The 24,719-nt window shown below is 37.8% G+C and overlaps 2 protein-coding genes across 7 annotated transcripts; both read right to left on the reverse strand.

Annotated features, from left to right (window-relative positions):
- Positions 1–446: 446 nt before the first annotated feature.
- Positions 447–6,190, reverse strand: LOC130940573 (pentatricopeptide repeat-containing protein At3g06920-like). Of its 6 annotated transcripts, none has more exons than XM_057868755.1 (5): positions 5,041–6,190; positions 4,216–4,472; positions 2,956–4,125; positions 2,315–2,431; positions 447–1,051 (listed from the first exon to the last, which is right to left on the reverse strand). In XM_057868755.1, the coding sequence occupies exons 2-5, from the start codon at positions 4,367–4,369 to the stop codon at positions 858–860; spliced, it is 1,635 nt and encodes a 544-aa protein (XP_057724738.1). In that variant the 5' UTR covers positions 4,370–4,472; positions 5,041–6,190; the 3' UTR covers positions 447–857. The 6 variants fall into 6 exon arrangements, 5 of the variants coding, with proteins under 5 accessions (XP_057724738.1, XP_057724737.1, XP_057724735.1 ...); XM_057868754.1 differs by adding an exon at positions 4,782–4,862 and having other exon boundaries at positions 2,956–4,472; XM_057868752.1 differs by having other exon boundaries at positions 2,956–4,472.
- Positions 6,191–6,719: 529 nt separating this feature from the next.
- On the reverse strand, positions 6,720–8,330 carry LOC130941905 (uncharacterized). Its single transcript, XM_057870544.1, has one exon. The coding sequence runs from the start codon at positions 8,244–8,246 to the stop codon at positions 6,969–6,971; it is 1,278 nt and encodes a 425-aa protein (XP_057726527.1). The 5' UTR covers positions 8,247–8,330; the 3' UTR covers positions 6,720–6,968.
- Between the last annotated feature and the right edge of the window lie 16,389 nt (positions 8,331–24,719).

A 24,719-nucleotide genomic window follows, 5' to 3' on the forward strand; every position in this document is an offset into this window, starting at 1 on the left:
AACTTACCCACAAAATTGCCATGGGTTTGGAAGAATTCACCGTTAATTTATTATCATAAAATAATTAAAGGAAAAGAGATTAAAAAAATGAATGAATTGTTGTTAAACAATAGAAGATAGAGAATCTGTGAAAAGGTTAGATTAAACTCCTAACATAATACATAGTTATACTCTAGTAAAATTTAGGGAATAGATCCTCTCAATTTTTTTTTTCATAATTAAAAGGATAAAATGTGATCTCTCATCATTAATTTTATAAGTGGAAAAGCAAACATGCAAGCGTGAAATCAACATTTGTGATCGCTTGACAAATCCTTCTTCCACCACTAAATGCTATAAACTTGTATTCTGAATCTTTGTAATCATCTGATGAGTTATCATCATCATCAATGAAAATGAAAATACTAAAAAACGAGTTATCTTAAGGGAACTCTATTACATGCAAGGTTTCATATTCAAAAGAATACTAATCAATGATTGCTTTGACAAAACTGTAAAAGCTTGAAGAAAAAGAATCATACGAGTGTCATGACATCAATTCAATTTTTGCATGATTTTTTAACTGAAACATACTAACCAAAATGATTGCTTTGACAACACTGTCAGATAAGGGATATTGGAGATCATTCTGCTTTTGAAGCCTTAAAAGAATATCAACAAGATCTTCCTCTCCTCCACCACCAACTGTAATTTTGTCCCTATGATCTGTCACAATGTTCTCAAGTATCCTATCCACTTCTCGGTGAAGCTTGTCATTTTTTTCCTGAACCCGGTAAGAACCTCAAGAACTCCAATGGAAGGATACAGATCAACAACAGAAAACTCTGAAACTGCCTCCATGACATCCTTCATGAATTCTATATACACTTCTTGATATCACAAGTGTTCATCAGAGTTTTGGCCGTGTCAGCTGAAGATACCACCATCCAGGAAAGCTCACCAAGCTGAATATGCATAAGAGGACCATATTGCTTTGCCAATCTTGCTAGGGAGTGATGAGGCAGAGATCCAAGATTGTAAATGTTACCTATGAGAGGTAGTTTTCTTGGTCCTGGTGGCAATTTTGAGTTTGATGAGATCTTAGCTTTTGATGTCCAAAAGATGGTGCATAACATAAACAACAAGATGAAGAAAGGGAGGATCATGGAAATAGAAACCTGAAGCTCCAACCCCATGCTAGTGATGATGATTATCAGAAGATGCAAAAGATTAGATGAAGAGTGGTTTTGTGTGGTACTCACACTCTGTCTACTAACATGGTATATATCAACTTGGTACGCCAAACAAATAAGTACAAATAATACATCTCTGATAAGTAAAAATTTAGTTTTTTTTTTTTAGGTTTCTACAGTATATTTTAGTCTGATAGGATAATGTCTAATGTGTCCCGAATTGGAACTCCATTTAAATTGGTTTTAAGAATTTTAGATTAAATACTTTATATCTCTAATAAATTTTTATTATTTTCTGTCAGATAAATTGGACATCTATCACTTAAAAGAAATTAATATAATATTCAATTTAAGTGTTTACTCAAAACGATATTTTGGGACTAAAATATCCAGTCTAAAATTTGTTTGGAATAATTAGGTGTTTGCTCAAAACGATACTTATCTGATCCGAGTTCATCTTCAAACGTTTTATGCAAATTATTAACATCTTTTAATTTCCACAAACACCGTACAATACATAATTTCATCTTATAAATTTTGGCTTTTGAGGACTAAACAGTAAAATATAAAAAATCATTCCTCAATTCCAATTACAAGCGTTTGCATTGTCTTGCAACAATAAAAGTTAAGAATGCACATAACATTGTGCCAAAAACATTGATCTTCCTCCAACTAAGTAATGGAACCTAGGTGAGATTGTCGAAAATTGGTCCATTGTTCACCCTTCCAACTAAGTAATGTAGTTCAGCATTTGATTATAAGTGTACATAGAAAATTAAGTTTTAATTCCATATATTAATTCATGAAGGATATATACTATCTATCTATAGAATAAGGAGAATGTTCTGCTCAAATTTCAGTATGAGTTAAGCATTTTCTGCAAAGCGCTGCTTAATCATAAAATATGGAAATGAGAGTACAAAGAAAGCTATTAATACTTGTAACCAAAGCACTTCAAATATTTCCTTTGATTATTAACAACAGGATGCCAATAAATCATTAAATTACAATACCGTGTAAATGTTAACCAACATTCTCTTATACTTCCAATTATTTTTCAAAGAAATTAAGAGTGTACAAAAATGAATGATGTTATAACTCTTGCCGAATAAGAAACAAAATTGGCATTCACTTAGAATTACCTGAGTATAGAAAGAACTTGAAGAATGAAGCACTGCATTGGCAGTAAATCTTGTATACATATTCTTCAAGAAGGGAAAAAATACAAGGAAGGTGTAACTTGATTGGGTACTTGTTCCCTGCAATAAGTTTATAAACACATTATCACACTAACAATACCTTTTGAATCAATCACTTCAAAATAAAACATTATTATGGACAAAGCAACAACAACAAAATATATTGCACACAGGACAAAACATAATAGAAAGAAGTCCAGTGTATTCCTTCTCAGAAAATAACCATCAGGCGTAACAATAAATCATAGCACAATACTTCAAAAAATAATATGCATAGTATTCATATCAATGAAATATTCCGGAATGTGAATAACTACTTTAATTTGTAAGGATTACCTTAGGGCTAAGACCATTAAGCTATTAACATTATCCACGAAGTGGTGACATTTGAAGTCTTTAAATATCTCACAAAATTGCCTCAGAAGTCAATGTGAAGGGTGATAAGGCGCACACAATTTTTATATGGAAGACAGATTTCAATACCAATACCAGTACAACACACATATATAACTTATTCTCAAGGCAGTCAGCCTTATGCTGTGCATCTAAAAGAATAACGCATGTTTTGCTATAAATACAACAACCTTTCATGTGAGTTTCCTCGAAAAGTGTATATGCATCCATTGCTTTATTGACACTGCTTAATCCTTCAATCATAGAATTATAACAAGCTAAATCAGGCATGCCCCCGCTTGCCTTAAATCTCTCAAAGAGACCTTTTGCTTCTTGAACATTTCCAACCCTTGCAAGTCCAGTAATCATGGTTGTGTATGTGATAGTATTAGGTTTTAGCCCTTGCTTCTGCATCTCTTGCCAGGACACAAAAGCCTTGTTAAATTTTCTAACCTTGCAAAGGCCATTTATCATAATGCTGTAAGTTATTTCATTTGGAGGACATTTCAAACTTTTCATATTTTGGAAGCAGACAAGAGCTTCGTTGATTTCCTCAGCTTTCCCCAATGCATCAAGTAAGCAATTCCATGTGAATGTGTTTGCAGTTAGACCCTTCTGCATCAACTCCTCCAAAACTAAATATGCCTTGTCAATCCTTCCCACCTTTCCAAACCCATCAATGAGACTACTATAGATCAGTACATTCAAGTCAACACCTTTGGATTTCGCTTCTTCAAATAACATATATGCTTCATCGAGCCTGTCGATTTTAGAAAGTCCATCAATGACAGATCCATAAGTGACAACAGTAGGTTGCAGACCCTTTGTTTTCATTTCCTCCAGCAGTTGGTAAGCCTTATTGACCTTACCAGACTTGCAAAACCCATCAATAACAGCATTGTAAGCGCGGGTGTCCAAATGTAGTCCTTGCTCCTTCATCTCATAAAACAACTTGTATGTTTCTTTTGCAAAACCTGCTTTCACAAGACCATGAATTAAAATTGAGTAGCTCCGAACATCAGGAATCAACCCTTGAGCCTTTATCTCTTCAAACAAAGCCCTTCCTCTATCAATTTCACCTGCTTTAAAAACACAATCCATGTAAATATTAAGGAGCGTTAGATCAGGAGAACAACCCCTATGCATCATCACCTTGTAAATTTTGTGACCATCCTCCTTCCTACCACACTTGAAGAAATTCCTAATAAGAGATGTATAGACTACTGCATCTGGACTTTGATTGGAATCTAACATCTTCTCATAAAGTATGTAGGCATCATCTACCCTGCCATGTCTAACCAAACCCTCAATAAGAGAACAAAATGTAACTGCATCAGGGGTGCAAAGTTTATGATCCAATCCTAAAAATATGGAGCAAGCATCATCAAGTCTTTGAGCTTTACATAGTCTATCAATCATTATATTTACAGTCATGATATGAGGGAACAAACCAGCCTCTTTCATGGCTTCCTGAACCTTCAGAGCGGGTTCGAGCTGTCCTGCCTTACAAAGCATGTCAATCAAGATATTGTAGGTTGCAAGATTTCGTACCGCATCTTTTTTCATTTCTTCATAGATCCTCAATGCTTCAGCTACTTTACCCATTTTACCCAGGCAAGTCAGAAGGCAATTATAAGCAACTACACTAGGTATGCATCCCTTTCTTTTTTGTCTCTGAGTAAATCATATGCTTCATCAAATTTTCCAACTGAACCATAACCCATAATCATGGTATTATAAGCATAAACACACAGGAATATATAAATAAATTGAAATACTCTCCAGAACTAAAACAATCATATTGTTATAAAATTTCATAAGACAAAAATACATAAGTGGAAAATTAAAAGATAACAACCAAATAGCAATCACAAAGAGCAGAGCCATTTGTCCTAATTGGCTTTTGAAACTAATATGGTCAAAGAGGGTCTTATCTGAAATAAAATGGAAGGAGAGGGTCTGAAAAAAAAAAGATCTGAGGATGAGTTTGATGATGAAGAAGAAGTAGAGGACAAACCTGAGAAATGCAAAGAATGGAAAGAGATGGCAGCAACTACACTCCAAAAGGAATAAGAGTGGAGATCAGAGATGAGGGTCTCTACAACATTATCATTAATGAGAAAATGGAAAGGAAGCTCTAAAAATTATGGTAGAACACCCTTATAGTTAAGTTATTGGGAAGAAGAGTTGGATATGCAGCTATAACAAGGAGACTTGAGAATTTGTAGAGTGACAAAGGAAGCATAGATGTCATACATGTTAGTAATGATTATTACCTGATTTTTTTTCCATTGTTATTTCTGAAGTAGAAGTGTTCCGGCACAATGTCATTAATATACTGCATGCAACAAGGTAATAGGTTGTGTTACTTGTTCTAAAATACAGAAATAATCTCTGAATAAGTTTGGAATCTACTTTTAATTAGCAGTCAATTTTCTTTTTTAATTCTAACTTTCTAGGATTTATAGTTTCAGATAAAATAAATCATTTTTAATCTTTATATCTAAAATCATATATGTATGCAGAACAGCCTCCTTCTCTCTTGCGTCGCGTCTTCGTCCTCTCTCTCCATCTCGTTTGCGAATCGTCTCTCTCTCCTCCGGGCTCCCTGCTCCACGACGGCGATGGCGGCGGCTGCAGCGGAGTTGCGGCGGTGACCCCTTCTCACTCTCTGTTCTCTCGCTAGCGCCCTCTCATCAACGTCTCCCTCCTCTCCTCCCGCTGGTTCACACTTTCTCTCGGATCTGGGGGGGTGTGAAAGGGGGCGTGGTGGCAGCGGTGAGTGATGGTGAGTGAGTGTGAATGTGGGTGTGTTAAGGTTAGGGTTTTGAACAATTCGAAGATGAATTGCGAAGGCAAGGGGCAAAATACCGGAGAAATATAGACAGTAACTACAACTTGCAACGCTACAAACCAAATTTCACAAATCAAACTTATTCAAATACTCTTGTAGAACTTGCTTTGATAAGTTTAACAACTTGCGGCTATAAAGCATCATCACCTAAAAGCATAACACGGATCCAATTTATCTGATCCTTCGTTGACATGTGAATAGGAACCATGATGACTAACCAGAAAATGAAGCAAATGAGGCAGAATCCATGATGTCTAAACAAAAAGGGAATGATGTTTCTTGCCCTCTTACCTATTGTCAAGTGTAATCTTATAACATTTAACATCTTTCGCATGCTTTATTTTGTTCGCTTAAAGAGCATCCGGTGAGAAATCACACTTTATAACAACAATTGACAAAAATTGAGAAAATCTATTTTCCGAAATAACTGAAATTTACCTGGAAAACCCTGAATTATAACTCATTCAATCACACTTCGCAACAGATACTAAATATCTTCCAGCCATGAAGAAAGTATGCAAGTGAATAAGAGACCAGATGACCCTCAACATAAAGTTATAAGAAAAAATAACAAAAAGGAAAGGAAAAGAAAAGAAAAAGAAAAAACAGACAACTTTGGAATATACAAGTTTCTAGTATGCTAGTTAATGTTCAATACTTCAAAAAACACAGAACTAAAGGAATAAGCTTGTTGTATCATTTGAGTTAACTGGAATGAAACAGGAGTACATTTGACACCATTTACATTCGATATATAGCAAATCATAATAGAGTCAAGTAGGAAAACAAATATATCCCAAGTCCTACGATGAATTCAAGAGTATCATAAGCTTCTTTAATCCTCTCAATCTGTAAAAAGAAGTCAGCAAGAGTAATAGATTTTCCATTTTCCAATATTCTTGGAGCTCAAGAAATGAAAACTAGAAGCCAATATGCAAGATATCAAAGACAATAATTTCAGAGATATACTTAGGCAAAATAGGAGGTAGTAGAATTTCAAGCTAAACTTTGATAAGCCTTTTACTTTAAAGTAAGGGACCATTCGTCTCATAATTTCTATGGAGTTATCTGACAATATGAAATCTAAACAACTTAAAAGAGTTTTCTGAACTGAGAAAACAATATTTTGATTCTCCTTCTCACAAATCAATCTAAAGCTCAATTATAGGAATATTGGATAGTAGCAATAGCAAGTTATAAAATGATCAAAACAGAACGCAAAAAGAATAACAAAACAAATTATGCTTGATACAAAATCTGCCAGAGGACTCAACAAATGAAAACAACACATGGCAGCCACCAAGAGTTAAATCAAGCAGTGAAATCTAACAGTAAATCCTAAGAATAACCTTAAGCAGCCTTCTTACTTTTCTTGGCCCTCACTTTCATTTTCAAATCAGCTTCTTCTGACTTCAATAGAGATAGTTTCTTCTTGATATTCTTCCCCTTCTTTCCTGAATCTCCATCCTCAACAGATAATTCACTATTCTGACTCTTCTTGATGGAATTTTCCTTCATCACTTTCGCAGATTTATCCTGTTTACCACTTCTCTTAACAGATTTTTTCAATTCTTTGACACTGCTCAACTCACTCAATGCCCCTTTCTTCCTCTTCTTATTCGCCAATTCTCCACTACCTTTTCCAGCATCCTTTAAATCTTCCTCCATAACAACACCACCACCATCATCCTCACTACCTGCCACATCTTCAACATTATCCTCACCAACTTCGCTATCCATGTATCTAACTTCATGAATCCTCCCCTTCTTCTTCTTCTTCTTCACCGCCTTCGCGCCACTATGGTCTTCGCCCTCTTCCTCCTCCTCCATCGTCTGCTTCTCTTTCTCCGCCTCCTCAACCTTACTTCCCTCAATCCTCAACTTCACCTCCGGAACAGCCTGGAAAACAGGCAGCGCCAGCGACTCGTAAAGCTTAACATGCAAGGACCTCACATTCGCCCACTTCTTCGGCACAACCTCAACAACCCCCTCAATGGCAGCCATCATATTCTCAACAATCTGCTCGCTCTCCATGGAAACCTTGGCAACCTTCACAACACAACAAGTCCCCGTTCCAAGAAACAGAAGCGCCGACGAACACGCCTTATCCACCTGCTCCTTCCAATTCTTCTTAGTCAAGTCCACCTGCACCGGCACCTTCTTCTTCTTAAAGAATTTCTTCCCCAACAGCCTGGGCATCAAAGGCACCACTCTCTTATCAGCGAAAAAAAGATCATATGAATCACAGAGCTTCCGCTTCGCCTCAAAAGGGCGGTAATCGGAGGCCAGCTTCGACAACCTGAGGACCTTGGAAACGGCGACGTTATCGGCCTTGATCTTCTTTTGAGCTTCTTGTTTAGTGGGTTTGGATTTGGACCTGTCGTCGATGATGAGGCAAGTTTCGTTGAAGGGAGAGAGGAGAGAGTGGGGTAAAGGGACCTTGTAAGGGTTAACGCGGGATTTGTGAGGGATGGTTTTCAGAGTGACGACTAAGTAAACGAATTCTTCGTCGGCGTCGAAGAGTTTGGGTTTGTGAGACTCGGAATTGGAATCTCGCCACTTCAGGAGAGCCTCCACGGCGTTCTTCACCGTCTCGGTGGGTATTCTTGGAAAGGCTGCGGAAGCCATTTCGGAGAGAAGAGGAAGAAGGAGAATGGGTGCGGGGCGGGTAATTAGGGTTTTGGATTTTTGCCTTTGAGATTTTAGAGGGGTTTGATTTGATCTGATAGTGTCGGAGTCTGAGCTGTTTTTTTTTTTTTAAAAGAACAAATTAATTTTTCTCAGTTTACTGAAAAACAATTTGGGGGGAAAGGGGGGCTGAAAATTTTACTCAGATATAGTTTTGTAAAATTTTTATTTTTAAAATTATAAATTTTATAAAATAATTTAAAAATTAAGAATAACAAATATTTAAAAATAAATATAAAAAATTATAAGTTATTTAAATTTTAAGATGTATAAAATTTATAAATTTAAATTAAATAAGACATTAAAAAAATTATTATATTATTATTATGTATAACAAAATCAAGATAAACATTTATAAAGTAATTATTTATAAATATTATATAAGTTTATTTATTTATTTTTTAACAGTGTTTAATTTAAAGTAAAGATAAAATATTATATTTAAAGTATTTTTTATCTTTATGTATAATTCTAAATTTTATATTTAATTTTTAAATTATTTGTAATTTTATTATTTTTTTAAAATTATTTATTTATACTTTTATTATATTTTTTCATTGTATCACACACTATTATTTTTTCTTACTATTATTTTCTATATATATGACTGTCATTATTTTACCGTAATTGTTATATTGTCTTGTTCTCCTTTTTTATTTTTTTTCTCCTCTCACCTCTTTAATTATCATCAAGTACCATATCACAATTTTATATCTTGTCTATCACTTTGATCTATAATCATTGGTTCTGTTAATTTTTATGAGTTGTTAAAGTGTTATTAAAAGAATTTATTTTTGTGTCTTTTAAATATCTAGATGTATAAAAATAATAATTTTTTTCTTGATGTACGTGTTAAGTAATTTTATTGATCAATTAAAAAAAATTAAGACATAAAGTATTAAAAGTTTTTGTTCAAATTATCAAAATTTAATGTTAGTAGCCTTAAAAAAAGTATCAAAATATATTATTTTTAACTGATATAATAAAAATAGTATATTATTATAAATTTTTAACTAATAATTATAAATTTAAATTACAATTTAATATAATACCTTAGAATAGAAGATTGTCACTACTTTTCATATTTGACTGCTATTATATAAGTTTTATGTTTGTTTTATTGTGCATATTAATTAAACTATATTTTATTTCATGTTGTATGTTTTGAAATAATGTGATCGTACTATAAGAATGATATTAGTTTTCATAACTAATGCGAATCTTCTTACTATTTTGTTTTGTTATTTAAATACCATCCATAAAAGTACTTAAAGTAAAACACTATATAAAAAAAATAAAAAAACTTTTAAATTTATCATTCTGGTTTATTTCTTAATTATCATTTGATATTACTCAAATTTAATAGGTTGATAGTGGTGATTCTTTTTTATTAGTTACAAAATTTTAACTCTCTCTCTTAATTTTATTAAATAATTTTTTTAGCTCAGAATATTTTTAACTTCCTCTATAATAAGTATTTTTTAAATTATCTAATGCATATAATGTCACATCTTTTCATTTTATCTTGAAAGTTTTATATTTTTTTGAGTAAAGTATCGTTTTTGTCCATAACATTTGGGGTAAGTTACAAAGTTGTCCCTAACGTTTCGATTGTTCTATTTAAGTCCCTAACGTTGATTCAATATTATCCTGCCGTTAGAGATTCGTAACAGAATTGACGGCGGGAGAAAATTAAGATGATTTTGAAATGTTAGGGACTTAAATAGGACGAAAACATTGGGGACAAAAACAATACATAGAAATAAATTTTATTTTTATCCTTCAATAATATTAATTTTTAATGTATATAGTATTCAATTATTTTTTAATCATATCTAAATAAATTACACTTAATCACATTACTTTAATTCTAAATAAATTTATTTTTTTATAATTTTACATTTAAAGTGATATGTTAATATGAAAATATAAAAAATTTATTTAAAATGAAAGTAGTGTGAAAAATTAATTAAAGAATTTTAAAGTTAAATTATATTTTTTCTACTTATTTTATTTTATTTTGATTATCTAAATTAGCATGTATATTATCTACTTATTTTCTATTATTTATGCAATATTCTTATAGAGATGAAATGTGAGTATGTAATCAAAAATTATTTTTTAAAATTAAACTTATCTATTCATAAGTACGTTATGTCACCGAGAAAAAATAGATTATTATCCTCAAGCTTATGTGAAATATAAACATAATAATAATGTTGTAATTTGAATATGTAAAAAACCTAAAATAAAAATAATTTTATACATAAATAAAGAAGTAATATAATTTGTTATTTTAAATTTAAAAAAATAACAAAGTAAGTATTGATTGAAAAATCTCAAAATAATTATAGTAAAATAATCAAATGTTACAATGTTTTAAATAAACATAAAAATATTGTAGTTTGGTTGTATTTAAAAAAAATATAAAAATATTTACAAAAAAATGCTAATAGTAGCGAACTCTCATATGAAATATTAGATTCAGTTACTTATTTAAAAAAGTTTAAATTACACCTTCACAGTTTTTAACTGTTATTTATGCAAGAAAAAAATATATTAAAAAAAACTTTGATTATTATTACAACTTGATCCATGATATATTAGATTTTTTACTACAATTTCTTTTCTCCTTCTTTCTACATTTTTATTTTCAAATATTAGTGTCATAATCTTATCACAAAAATTAACTGCATATACGATTTTTAAAAATATAATGACAGTAAAATTAATATATTTATTTAGAAAAATTATAAAATAAATGATTAATGGTATATATCAATTAAATGATATTATAAATCATAAATTTAATTTATCATTTCATTATTTTATTTTCTAAAAAATACATGTATGCATATAATGAATTCTCTATTTATGCTCTTTAAAAGTAGAGACTGAAAATTAGAATACAGTATCAAAGAGTACGTAGTGAGTACTAAACTATATAAACTAAGACTAATTTTTTCCCTTGTTTTTATCTCTTCTAAATCTCACAAATGATAAAACAATTTATTTTTCAGTTAAAATTTGATTAAGCATACTTTTTTTCTTTTTAAAAAATTGTTTCATTTTTTATTATCTATGTAAACCATATAATTACAAAAAATGTATATTTCATCTTCTCTCAATCTTACCTGACCATGACCTAATATAGCATAAATAGTTCTTCACCTATATCTTCAACTTATTAGGTGCACGCAATAATGTCGGAATTGGATATTTTGGCTGATGCTGCCATCAACCATGCTGATGAGGTTGAGGCTGAGAAAACAACAGATGGAGGCCTAATCGCGAAGAAACGTGTATATGCTAAGGAAGCTGTGCCATTAGCTGCTACTGCAGGGATGTGGCGCGAGATTGCACCCCAATTGTGCCTGCCACGGCAACTGTAGAAACAGGAAAGATCCACCGGCACCACCAGAGAATGTTAGAGTATCCCGGAAGTGCAAATGCAAGGTCAATTATTGTGAAGGGAACGAATATAAGTGCCATCAACTTAAGATACCGTGTAGTGCTCAGTGTCTATGTCGAATTGGAAAGCGATGCAGGAACTGTTACCATGGTACAAAGAGTTTAGGAAAGAAACGAATAATTATTTAAAAAAGTATTATTTTTGTTATTCATATTTCTCATTTGTAATTACAAAGTTCTTACTAAGATATAGACTAAGAGTACGCTAAGAGTACACTCGTTATGGAATAATATCCTAATAAATTACATTGATTTTTTTCTAATTCTCTTTGATATTTTCCTGATTTTGTTCCCTAATTATGATATTCTAATACTCCCCCTTAAGGTGAGTAGTGGGATCACCAATACTCAACTTGGTTAGAACTTTAGTAAGGACTTGTCTTGACACTGCTTTAGTAAGAATATCAGCCAACTGTTCTTCTGATCTCACAAATGGAAGTTCAATAATTTCATTCTCAATTTTTTCTTTGATAAAGTGTCGATCCACTTCAACATGTTTTGTTCTATCATGTTGTACAGGATTTCTCTAAAATGCTGATTGCGGCTTTGTTGTCACATTTCAACTGGCTTAGCGATTGTGGTGGAAACCCAATCTCAGTCATCAATTGTCCTATCCACAAGACTTCAGTTATGTCTTTAACTATCCCTCGAAATTCTGCCTCAGCACTTGAAAGAGCTACAACTTTCTGCTTCTTGCTTTTCCAAGTTACCAGGTTACCTCCAACAAGTGTAAAGTAACCAGCGGTTGATCTTCTATCATTTGGGTTGCCCGCCTAATCTGCATCAGTGTATGCTTCAACCTTCAAATGGTCATTCTTTTTGAAAATGATTCCATTTCCTGGAGCTCCCTTTAAATATCGAACTATCCTCATGGCAGCTTCCATATGATCTTCTTGTGGCTTATGCATAAACTGACTTACTATTCCCACAGCATAAGCTATGTCAGGCCGAGTATGTGATAAGTAAATTAGTTTTCCAACCAGTCGCTGGTATCTTTCCTTATCTGCTAGGGTGGCACCTTCTACCATCTTCAACTTGTGATTAACTTGCATGGGCGTATCTATTGGTTTGTAATCCACCATTCCTGTTTCTGCCAGAAGGTCCAAAATGTACTTTCTTTGGGAGATAAAGATTCCTTTGCTGGATCGTATAACCTCTATTCCTAAGAAATATTTTAGTCCTCCCAAATCCTTTATTTCGAAGTCTGTAAATAGGTTCCTTCTCAATTTTGCAATTTCTTCAGCATCACTTCCCGTTATGATCATATCGTCCACATAGATTAGTAGGCACGTGATTAAATCTCCTCGTTTTTTCAAAAAAAGGGTATGATCAGAGTTGCTTTGCTTATACCCATACCTTTTCATGGTAACTGTAAATCTTCCAAACCAGGCACGTGGAGATTGTTTAAGCCCATAAAGAGCCTTCTTTAATTGGCAAACTTCATGTTTTCCAAATCCCGTTGAGAAACCTGGAGGAGCTTCCATGTACACTTCTTCTTTCAACTCTCCATGCAAGAAAGCATTCTTGACGTCAAATTGATGGAGTGGCCAATCTTCATTTGCTGCTATTGAAAATAACACCCTGATAGTATTAATCTTTGCAACAGGTGAAAAAGTATCAGTGTAGTCGATACCATAGGTATGTGTATAACCTTTGGCCACCAACCTTGCCTTGTACCGTTCAATAGTGCCATCTGCCTTGTGTTTAATGGTGAAAATCCATTTGCACCCGACTGGCTTTTTTCCTGTCGGTAGGATACACTTTTCCCAAGTTCCATTCTTCTCTAGAGCTTCCATTTCTGTATTCATGGCTTTTCGTCATTTAGCTTTCTCATTGGCTTCTCGGACAGTTCTTGGAATGTCTTCTATTAAGAGTCTGGCTGAAAAAGCCTTTGCAACATCTGTCATTCCTTCTCTAGCCACTCTTATTGGGTATCTTGTGTTACGGGGAACATGTTCTGGTGAGTACCGATCAGGAGGCATCCCTCTGTTTCTTCTTAGAGGAAGAATAAAGGTATTGGGCTCAGGTTCTTCATGTTTCAGTGCTATACTGTTATTGTTAGTGGCCTCATTAAAAATAGGGAGTAAATTATCAGATGGATAATTACTTACCTCTTGTCTGACATTCTCAAAAGGACTCTCACTGGTTGTATGTACCGAGTTATTTTCTACGTTGAGTGAAGTATGCTCGGTGGCTCCATCTACTTGCTCTGTTTGAACAGTTTCTGGGCAACAAAGGTTATTTAGCCAACTTGGTAGTTCATTATTGTTCTCCCCCTGAATGCCATGTTGGCGGCTAAAGTAAAATTCAGATTCTAAAAAATCACAATCCATGGTCACATGAATACGACGGGTGATTGGATTGTAGCACCTATACCCCTTTTGGTGTGTAGCATACCCAACGAAAACACATTTTTCTGCACAAGGATCAAGTTTGGTTCTATTGGCTTTGGGAATATGGACAAAGACAGAACATCCAAATACTCGAGGTGGTAAGGTTAGAATAGGCGGAATTGCAGTTTGAGTAGCCAAGACTTGTAAGGGTGTTTTGTGGTGGAGAACTTGGGTAGGTAGGCGATTTACTAAGTAGGCAGAGGTCGCTATAGCTTCAGGCCAAAAAAATTTTGGAACTTGTGCATCAAAAAGCATGGCTTGGGTCATCTCAAGTAACTTACGATTTTGCCGCTCAGCCACACCACTTTGTTGGGGTGTATTTGGGCAAGAAGTTTGATGAATAAGACCATTTTTCATTAAAAAATCGCGCATTGACTGGTTTATAAATTCCCCACCATTATCTGAGCGAAGTACTTGAATTTTCTTGTTGAATTGAGTTTGAATCATTTGGTAGAAAGCAAAGAACTTATCAGGTACTTCAGATTTGTGTTTTAAAAAATATACCCAAGTCATGCGAGAGAAATCATCCACAAATAACACAAAATATTGAAAATTATTATGGAAAATGGGAGCTGGACCCCACACATCTGAGTGTATTAAAGAAAAAATGGAATTGACTCTAGTATTGGTTGGAGGAAAAGAAATTCTGTGATTTTTTGCACGAATACAAGTTTCACATTTGAGGGGTTCAGTACTACTTGTAAAAAGACTAGGGAATAGTAACTTGAGGTACCCAAATGAAGGATGTCCGAGACGCCTGTGCCATAACCAAAGTTGCCTAGTAACCGTTCCGTGAGCAAGCATGGCATGACCCTGGTGTGCTACTTCATCAACGTAGTAAAGGCCTTCTCGCTCAGTACCACGCCCAATGATCTCCTTCGTAAGAATGTCCTGTAAAAGACAAAAGGTAGAGTACATGAGTACCACACAATTTAGTTCCTTTGTTACTTGGCTAACAGACAATAATTTTGATGATAGTGTAGGGACATAGAGGCAATTTTTTAATTTTAATTTTTCTGAAAAAGTAATAGAGCCTCCTCCTTTAACATCAATTAATTCTCTACCAGCTGTTTCAATATGAGCTTTTGAGGGTATAGTCAAGCTATTAAAATCATGGAGGTCATGAGTCATAGTATCGGTAGCCCTACAATCGAAAATCCATTCATTTATCCTTTTAATTGGATTCTGATTCTGGGTCTCCCTTTTATATTGAGTCGCGGTTTGGGCTGAGCAGGCAAAGAGTTCAGTAGTCCTTGCCCTTACCGCCACTGCCGCCTTGCCATAGTGACTTGCATCCTCTCTTCTGGCCTCACCGCTGTTGGTGACCTCTGGGATGCTCACAGCGGTGGCTCCCTTATTCTGATTTCTTGATGACTTGGGGTTATTTTTTCACCAATCTGGGTAACCCACAATATTAAAGCAGTTTTCTTTGGTGTGTTTCTTCTTTCTTCTTCCACCAATTACTTTTTTCATCAGAGTTGCCCATAATGGATAATCATATCCGTTTAGTTTGAAACTATTCATACCCTGGGCCGAGCTGTCCGACCCGGAATGTTCTACAGGTAAAGCGACCGACCTCTTCAGGTCAGGACAACCCGACCTCTTCTCAAAGAGCTCGGCCAAGTCACAGGAAAGCCCAAACAAAGGGCCCAAATAGAGGAACACACCCCAAAATCCTAAGACGGCCCAAGCCTACAAAGAGAAGGGCGGTTCCCTTAAAGATAAGATAACCTCACTTAAAGATAAGATAAGATAAGATAACTAACTTATCTTATCCGCAGGAGGCCACATCTCGCCATTATAAATGCACTGGAGCACCCAGGTATAACTCATACTCTGATTCTACTCAATGCCTGCTTAATACCCTTGCTAACTTAAGCATCGGAGTCCCTTGTAGGTACCCCCCACCCTCCGGGGATGAAGGATCAGCACCATTACCAAGTCCAACAAGTCAGACACATCAGCTCCGGCCGCCGTACACCTACTGGACACGTCGGTTCCGACCAACACAGACGATCTCATCCAAGATCGACCTACAGTTTCAGGTAACCCTCGGAACATTGGCGCCGTTGCCGGGGACCTGGAAGTCATCCCATTAACATGGCGGATGACCATGACAACGACCACGATTCAGGTTTGGAAGACAGAACGCCGCATAAAAACGCGGACACGATACTCAAAGATACTCCAGAAACCAACGGAGACAAAAATTCATCAAATCCAGGAGTAATAGAAGCACTTCAAAATCGATTGGAGCAACTTGAGAAAGAAGCCCAACATCGACGTGAAAAAGAAGAAGATCTACGCCGGGAAATAAGGCGGCGCCGAGAATTAGAAGATAAGCTTATAAAACTCGAAGCTGATCTCAAAACTAAAGCTACTCGACCATCCACAGAGGATAGCTCTCAGAAAGATCAAGATCCATTTACCAGAGAAATTATGAAAACCAAAATTCCAAAAGATTTCAAGCTTCCGGATATGACTCTATATGATGGCACCTTGGATCCCAACCATCATCTCAGCAACTTCAGAAGTAGAATGTACCTCACTGATGCCTCAGATGCAGTTCGCTGCAAAGCCTTTCCAACAACTCTAACCAAGATAGCCATCAAATGGTTCGACAACCTACCTCCGAAATCCATCTCGGGTTTCGACGACCTGGCCAAAAAGTTCCTGGCCCGATTCTCCATACAAAAGGATAAAGCCAAACACGCACCTAGCCTACTATGGATCAAGCACGGAGATCCGGAGAGCCTTCGCAACTACATGGAAAGATTCAACAAAACATGCATGGACATACAAAATCTTCCAACAGAAGCTGCCATTATGGGCCTCATAAATGGCCTACGAGAATGACCATTTAGCCAATCTATATCAAAGAGATACCCGACATCCTTAGACGAAGTACAAGAACGGGCACAAAAATACATCAACATGGAGGAAAACTCTCGACTTAGTGAAACCTCAAGGTTCTGTTCTGCCTACCGAGATAAAGAATCCAAGAAAAAGGAAGATCGCTCCGGAGAGAAAATCAAAAAATATCATAACTATACTCCTCTTAGGGTATCCTTGGTAGATGTTTACAAAGAAGTCTGCCATACAGAGAAAATCCCTCCAGCTCGGCCACTTAAAGGTAAAAGAAGAGGAGGAAATCGGAATGAATACTGTGAATATCACCGACTTCGAGGGCATTCCACCAATGAATGCTTCGATTTGAAAAACATCATAGAAAAACTAGTAAGAGAAGGAAAACTAGATCGGTTTTTGGCTAATCGGGATGACGAACCAAGAAAAAGAAGAAGGGATGAGGATGTTGGACGACCTGAACGATCACCTCGCACACCGGAAAGACACGTTCACGTAATACACGGCGGATTTGCTGGAGGAGGAATCTCCAAATCATCTCGCAAGCGACACCTCAAAGAGGTATACCACGTCGAAGGAAAAAAGGAAGCCCCAGACATCCCAGCAATCACGTTTACCAAGGAAGACGCATCCGGAATCATCTCGGGACATGACGACCCCATGGTCATTACGATCATACTGGCAAACGCCAACCTTTACCGTACACTAATTGACCAGGGAAGCTCTGCCTACATCTTATTCAAAACTGCCTTCGACAAACTCGGTCTAGAAGAAAAAGAGCTAAGAGCATACCCGAACAACCTGTTCGGACTAGGAGATGCCCCAGTTCAACCGCTGGGATACGTATCGCTGCATACAACCTTCGGAAAGGGGAACCAATCCAGAACACTCAAGATAGACTACATCGTGGTTGACGTAAGCTCAGCCTACAATGCCTTAATAGGTCGGACAACGTTAAATCAACTCGGTGCAATAGTTTCAACTCCACATTTATGTATGAAATTCCCAACTGCGGAAGGGATAGCTACAATAAAGGCAGATCAAAAGATGGCACGTCGCTATTATAACGAAAGCCTAAACCTCCGAGGTAAAGGAGGAGAGTTCCACACAATCGAGCTCGGTGGAGTTCAGAGGCGAGAAGAACTCCGACCACAACCCGAAGGAGAAGTAGAAAGAATCCAGATCGGAGACACCTCGGATAAAACAACTAATATTGGCACGATCCTGAAAGGAGACATAAAGGAATCACTAATACGGTTCCTACGAGATAATGTTGATCTCTTCGCATGGAAAGCTGCCGACATGCCAGGTATTGATCCCGAACTAATGAGCCACAAATTGGCAGTCTATCCGGGATCTCGGCCAGTACAACAAAGACGAAGAAAACTTGGACCAGAACGAGCTCAGGCTGTAGAAGAACAAGTACAAGCGCTACTTGAGGCCGGGTTCATAAGGGAAGTCAAATATCCACTATGGCTAGCAAACGTCGTCTTGGTGAAAAAGTCAAATGGAAAGTGGCGAATGTGCACCGACTACACCGATCTCAACAAAGCCTGCCCAAAAGACCCCTACCCACTCCCAAGCATCGACGCTCTAGTGGATGCTTCATCAGGATATAAGTATCTCTCATTCATGGACGCATATTCAGGGTACAATCAAATCCCCATGTATCCACCAGATCAAGAAAAAACCTCGTTCCTAACACCGAAAGCAAACTACTGTTACATAGTGATGCCTTTTGGTTTCAAGAACGTAGGAGCTACTTATCAAAGGCTAATGAATAAAGTTTTCTCAGATCACATCGGAAAAATCATGGAAGTTTATGTAGACCATATGTTGATAAAGACACAAAGCAAAGATACATTGTTATCCGACCTGACTCAAGTGTTTTACACTATCAGGAAACACAACATGCGGCTCAATCCCGCAAAATACACCTTCGCAGTAGAAGCCGGCAAATTCTTGGGCTTCATGCTCACACAAAGGGGGATTGAAGCAAATCCAGACAAGTGTCGAGCCATACTCAACATGAAGAGCCCAACCTGTATCAAAGAAGTACAACAACTCAACGGGAGGTTGGCCGCTCTATCCCGATTCTTAGCAGGAGCTGCGATAAGATCCCTTACCTTCTATGCTACTTTAAGAAAGGGAAAACAGTTCGAATGGACGACAGAATGTGAGCAAGCCTTCCTAGACTTCAAGGAGTTCTTAGGACGGCCACCTATCCTATCTCGGCCACGAGAAGGAGAACCGCTCATATTATATCTCGCAGTAGGGAGCCGGGCAATAGCCTCAGCACTAGTCAGGGAAGACGAACATGGGCAAAAATCCGTCTACTTCGTTAGCAAAGCACTACAGGGATCCGAGCTGAACTACCAGAAAATAGAAAAGTTTGCCTACGCTCTGATCCTCACATCCCGGCGGCTTCGCCCATATTTCCAAGCGCATACCATTAAAGTTCGAACCAACCAACCCATAAAAGGGATATTGCAGAAAATAGATCTAGCAGGAAGAATCCTACAATGGGCAATCGAGTTGTCCGAATTCGACCTCCAATATGAGGCGCGTACAGCAATCAAATCGTAACACCTGGCCGAGTTCATCGCAGAATTTACAGACATCCCAAAAATCCCTATAGAATGGAACATATACGTAGACGGATCCTCGAATAAAACAGGAAGTGGTGCGGGTGTGATACTTGAAAGCAACCAAGGAACTCAACTTGAGCTCTCCCTTAAATTCGGATTCCCGGCCTCAAACAACCAGGCAGAATACGAAGCACTATTAGCTGGTCTGAAGCTGGCTAGGGAGGTTGGAGCTCGGAAACTCAACATTTACAGTGACTCACAAGTCATCACCTCACAAATAACAGGAAGCTACCAAGCCAAAGATCCGACCATGAAAAAATATTTGGATAAAACCAAAGAACAGCTCGGACAACTCGGAGAATATAGGATCCACCACATACCTCATGAGCAAAATGCCCGAGCTGACGCCCTTTCAAAATTAGCCAGCACCAAACCAGGGGGCAACAACAGAAGCCTCATCCAGGAGGTATTACAGAACCCGTCAATAGCGGAAGAAGAAAGAATCCTAGCCATAATAGGTCAGGATCAAGGATGGATGACCCCCATAATAAACTACCTCAAAACAGAAGAACTCCCTACAGATGAAAAGGAGGCAAAGAGGCTGAAAAGAGAGGCACAGTACTACACTATCATAAACAACACGCTGTACAAAAAAGGGATATCAACACTTTTACTAAAATGCGTACTGTTCCGAGGGCTACCTGAAACTGTAGGTCGATCTCGGACGAGATCTTCTGTGTTGGTCGGAGCCGACGTGTCTGGCAGGTGTACAGCGGCCGGAGCTGGTGTGTCCGACTTGTTGGACTTGGTGGTGGTGCTGATCCTTCGTCCCCGGAGGGTGGGGGGTACCTGCAAGGGACTCCGATGCTTAAGTTAGCAAGGGTATTAAGCAGGTATTGAGTAGAATCAGAGTATGAGTTATACCTGGGTGCTCCAGTGTATTTATAATGGTGAGATGTGGCCTCCTGTGGATAAGATAAGTTAGTTATCTTATCTTATCTTTATCTTATCTTTAAGTGAGGTAATCTTATCTTCAAGGGAACCACCTTTATCTTTCTGGGCTTTGGCTGCCTTTAGATTGGGCTGTGTTCCTTCGTTTTAGGCCTGCTTTGGGCTCCTTTGGCGAGTTGGCCGAGCTCTTTGAGAAGAGGTCGGGCATTTGGCCGAGCTCTTTGAGAAGAGGTCGGATAGTCTGACCTGAAGAGGTCGGTCAGCTTGTCGCTAAACATCCCGGGTCGGACAGCTTGACCCAGGGTATGAACAGTGCCCCTGCTTGAGTTCGATCTTTCCATGAGATCATGCTTTTCAGAGCTTCGATCTCTTTGGAAGTCGTGCTCGAGCATCTGTCTGGCTTGTTTCTTCATTGCTTTGCAATCTTTGTAGATTTTCTAGAGGTTTGGTACTTCACAGTCCAACCTCTTTTGAGTGGTAGCGTGGGTTTTCTACCCTTGCCTTCTGGATCACGCCTTGCTTTAAGTTTGTGTTGACAACCCTCTGCTTTGGTGAAGTTTTCCTTGCGGCTTAATATCCGGACTTTTAGTGATTTGTCCAATGACTTTTTTAGTGTTCTTTATGTAGAACCGTTTTTAGTCTCGGATGACGTTCGTAGCCCTGTTTGAGATTGTGCCTTCTTTGAGTGGAGTTGTATCCCTTTTGGCTGAGCACATTTGAGCCTTAGGTTGTTTTCGAACCTTTATGGCTTGTTCTTTTTGAGATCATACTTGCACCTCTTCTTTAGCTGACGTCGACCTGTATGACTTTGCCCCTGCTAGAGTTCAGACTTTTCCGTGAGACCGTGCTTTCAGAGTTTCGATCTCTTCGGGGAAGTCATGCTCAAGCATCCTGACTTTGGTCGATCTTTGAGTAGTTTCTTCTTGTGCGAGTCTGGTATTGCCCCTTTTACTTTGTTGAGGGGACTTTTCAGCCTTCTTCCGACTTGTTTGTCTTCGCTGTTCGGGCATTTTAGTCATAATCCAACAACTTTTTAGGTAGTGTTTCGATGGGGAACCTTTTTAAAGTTTGTTTGGATGACTTTTTAGCTCTGTCTTTGAGGCTGTGCTTTTCGCTTTTTAAGTAGTGTCTTTTTTCAAGACTTCGTACCTTTTAGCAAAACATTCCTGGCTTTCCTCTGGCCGTTTGCGAGATGTCTTTGTCCGTTTTTGTGGATCTTTGTAGAGTGTCGGTACTTTGTTGTCCGACCTCTTTTGATCACTTCTGATTTTGTCCATTTTCTGCTTGGTCGAGGTGGTTCTTGGGACTAACTTGTTCGACGACTTTTTAGTGTTCTCGTAGAACACTTTTTAGTCATTCTGAACAATTTTGATAGCCTTGTCGTGAAGCCGTGGCTTTTTGGGCGGAGCTATGTCCGTTTTAGTGCACGTTTTTCATTGGTCTGACTTCTTGTTGTCGGTCCGAGCTGTAGCTTTCGTTGGTTCGACTTCTTCTTGTCGGTCCAAGCTGTAGCTTTCGTTGGTCCGACTTCTTCTTGTCGGTCCAAGCTGTTGCTTTCGTTGGTCCGACTTCTTCTTGTCGGTCCAATCTGTAGCTTTCCAAGTTATTTCTGTAATCCTCTTTTTTGGACTTTGTTCAGGTCTCTTTCAGGGATTACTTTTATAACTTTTTAGTGGTAGGAGTCCGACTTGGTTATGTCGGTCTCCTTTAAGTTATTTTTTTTAGTCCTCTTTCTTGGATCTTTGTCAGATCTCTTTTAGCAACTACTTGTATAACTTTTTAGTGGTAGGAGTCCGACTTGGTTATGTCGGTATTCTTTAAGTTATTTTTTGTAGTCCTCTTTCTTGGATCTTTGTCAGATCTCTTTTAGGGACTACTTGTATAACTTTTTAGTGGTAGGAGTCCGACTTGGCTATGTCGGTCTCCTTTAAGTTATTTTTTGTAGTCCTCTTTCTTGGATCTTTGTCAGATCTCTTTCAGGGACTACTTGTATAACTTTTTGTTTTGGGCTGACTTTGTTATGTCAGGCCCTTCTAAGTTAAAGTAATCCTCTTTAATAGGGTTGGCCATACCTCTTTCCAGGGTTTACTTATAACTTGGGTTGACTTGGTTCGACTTCTTAACGTTCGACCAGTCCTTAAGTTATTATTTTAGCGATCCGTAAGACCTCGTCAGGTTCTTTTTTATATCACTTTCGATAACTTCTTACATTATTCTGTGTTCATCTTTGCCGATTTGTAGAAAGTGGTTGTCATCTCTAGATCGTCCTTTGGGTGAATCGCGTTTTCACCTTTATCGGACGGTTGTCTTTATCGTGATCGTGCAGTGAAATTGTTTTTCACTTTCTGCCGATCTGTTGCTTTATAATCGGGCGATGAACTCTGCTTTCATTTTTTTGCCGACCTTGTCGAAATCGGGCGATGAATTCTGGTTTCATCTTTGCCAACTTTTATCATGATCGGGCGGTGAATTTGGTTTTCACCCCGCCGACCTTGTCGTGATCCGGCAGTGAAATTTGCGTTTCAGATTAATGCGTCTTGATATAGCAGTGAATTTTGTTTTCACTTTGTCGAAATCAAATGATGAATTCGGTTTTCATCGTGGTCGGGCGGTGAAGTTGGTTTTCACCTTGCCGACTTGTCGCTTTGTAATCGGACGATGAGTTTGGTTTTCATCTTGCCGACTTTGTCGTGATCGGGCGGTGATTTTGGTGTTTCACCTTGCCGACCTGCCGTAGTCGGGCATCTTGGTAGGAAACTTTTTAGGGAATCTGCAATCTTTTAAACAATAATATAAAGATAAGAGTGTGTACATGTTAGTACTTACCTTTCTAGGTCGGGCAATCTTTTTGGATCTCGGCCTGGCGCCCTTTTTAGATTGCAGGCATGGCATGACCTTGGTAGCTCTTGCCCTTCGAGTTCAGACAGTCTGTAGCAACCTTTCCCCAGTTCTTCTAAACAACTTGGTATGGTCCTTTCCAGTTGGCTGCTAGCTTTCCTTCTCCAGGTCGAGTTGTTCCGATATTATTTCGGATTAGGATGAGGTTGTTGTTGGCAAAGCTTCGCTGTACTACCTTCTGATTGTATCTTGAGGCCATTCGACGTTTTAACACCTCTTCCTTAGTCCGAGCTCTTTCTCAGATTTCTGGAAGTAGGTCAAGCTCTTCTCTTTGGATTTGGGAGTTGACTTCTTTATTGTAGAGGATCATTCTGGGGGATCTTTCTTCGATCTCTACTGGGATCATTGCCTCCACTCCGCGAGTCAATCGGAAGGGTGATTCCTCCGTGGTGAAGTGTGGAGTTGTCCGATATGCCTATAGGACTTGTGTGAGCTCTTCAGCCCAAGCTCCCTTTTGATCTGAAGAACTTTGGTTCTTTCTGCAAAAAAGTTTGCGTATTCTCCTTTGAGGAGAATGTGTGCTTTGCTTAGGATTTGGTTGCTGTTCCTATTTCTTTTCATTGTTGCCTGACTCCCTTTGTACAAAAAGTTCTAGCTTTTGTTTTGACCTTTTGTTTGAGAGGTGTTCGGATTGTTTGGGTATAGATTGTCGGCTTTTCTTCTCTGTGTTCTTGCCCTGTTGTTGCCTCCAAAGGGTGCCCCTGGACTTTCGTGTGAGTCTTGGGGTTTCCCTTTTACTGCTGTATCTGACGCTTGATGTTTTGCTGTTATTGTCCGAGTTGTTTCCATTATTTGTCCGAGTTATTTGGTAATAACCTCATGGTTGACCTATGTCTTCTTGAAAAAATATTGCTGAGATGTCTACTAAGATCCCGGTCGGCATGTCTGATTGACCGGATTCCATAGTTGTAATGCGTGTTACTGTGGCTGACCCTGAGTACTGTGTGCGACTTAGGAGGTTCCTCTGAAGTTGTGGGGATAGGGATGAGGAAAAGAATTATGAGCTGGTGTCGCCGGACTTTGAGGAGAGGGTTTGTTTTCCTTCCTTGTTGTGGTCTTGTAATGTGGTATGGATGAGGCTTCTGTTATTGCCCCCTGGTTTGGTGTTGGCTAGTTTTGAAAATGCATCAGCTCAGGCATTCTGCTCCCGAGGTATGTGTCAGACTTCATATTTCTCGAAATGTCCGAGCTATTTTCTATTTTTGTCCAGGGTCCCCTGAATTGTCCGAGTTGTTCTCTGGTTTTGT

The sequence above is a fragment of the Arachis stenosperma genome, chromosome 7, assembly GCF_014773155.1.
Source record: "Arachis stenosperma cultivar V10309 chromosome 7, arast.V10309.gnm1.PFL2, whole genome shotgun sequence".
NCBI lineage: Eukaryota > Viridiplantae > Streptophyta > Magnoliopsida > Fabales > Fabaceae > Arachis > Arachis stenosperma.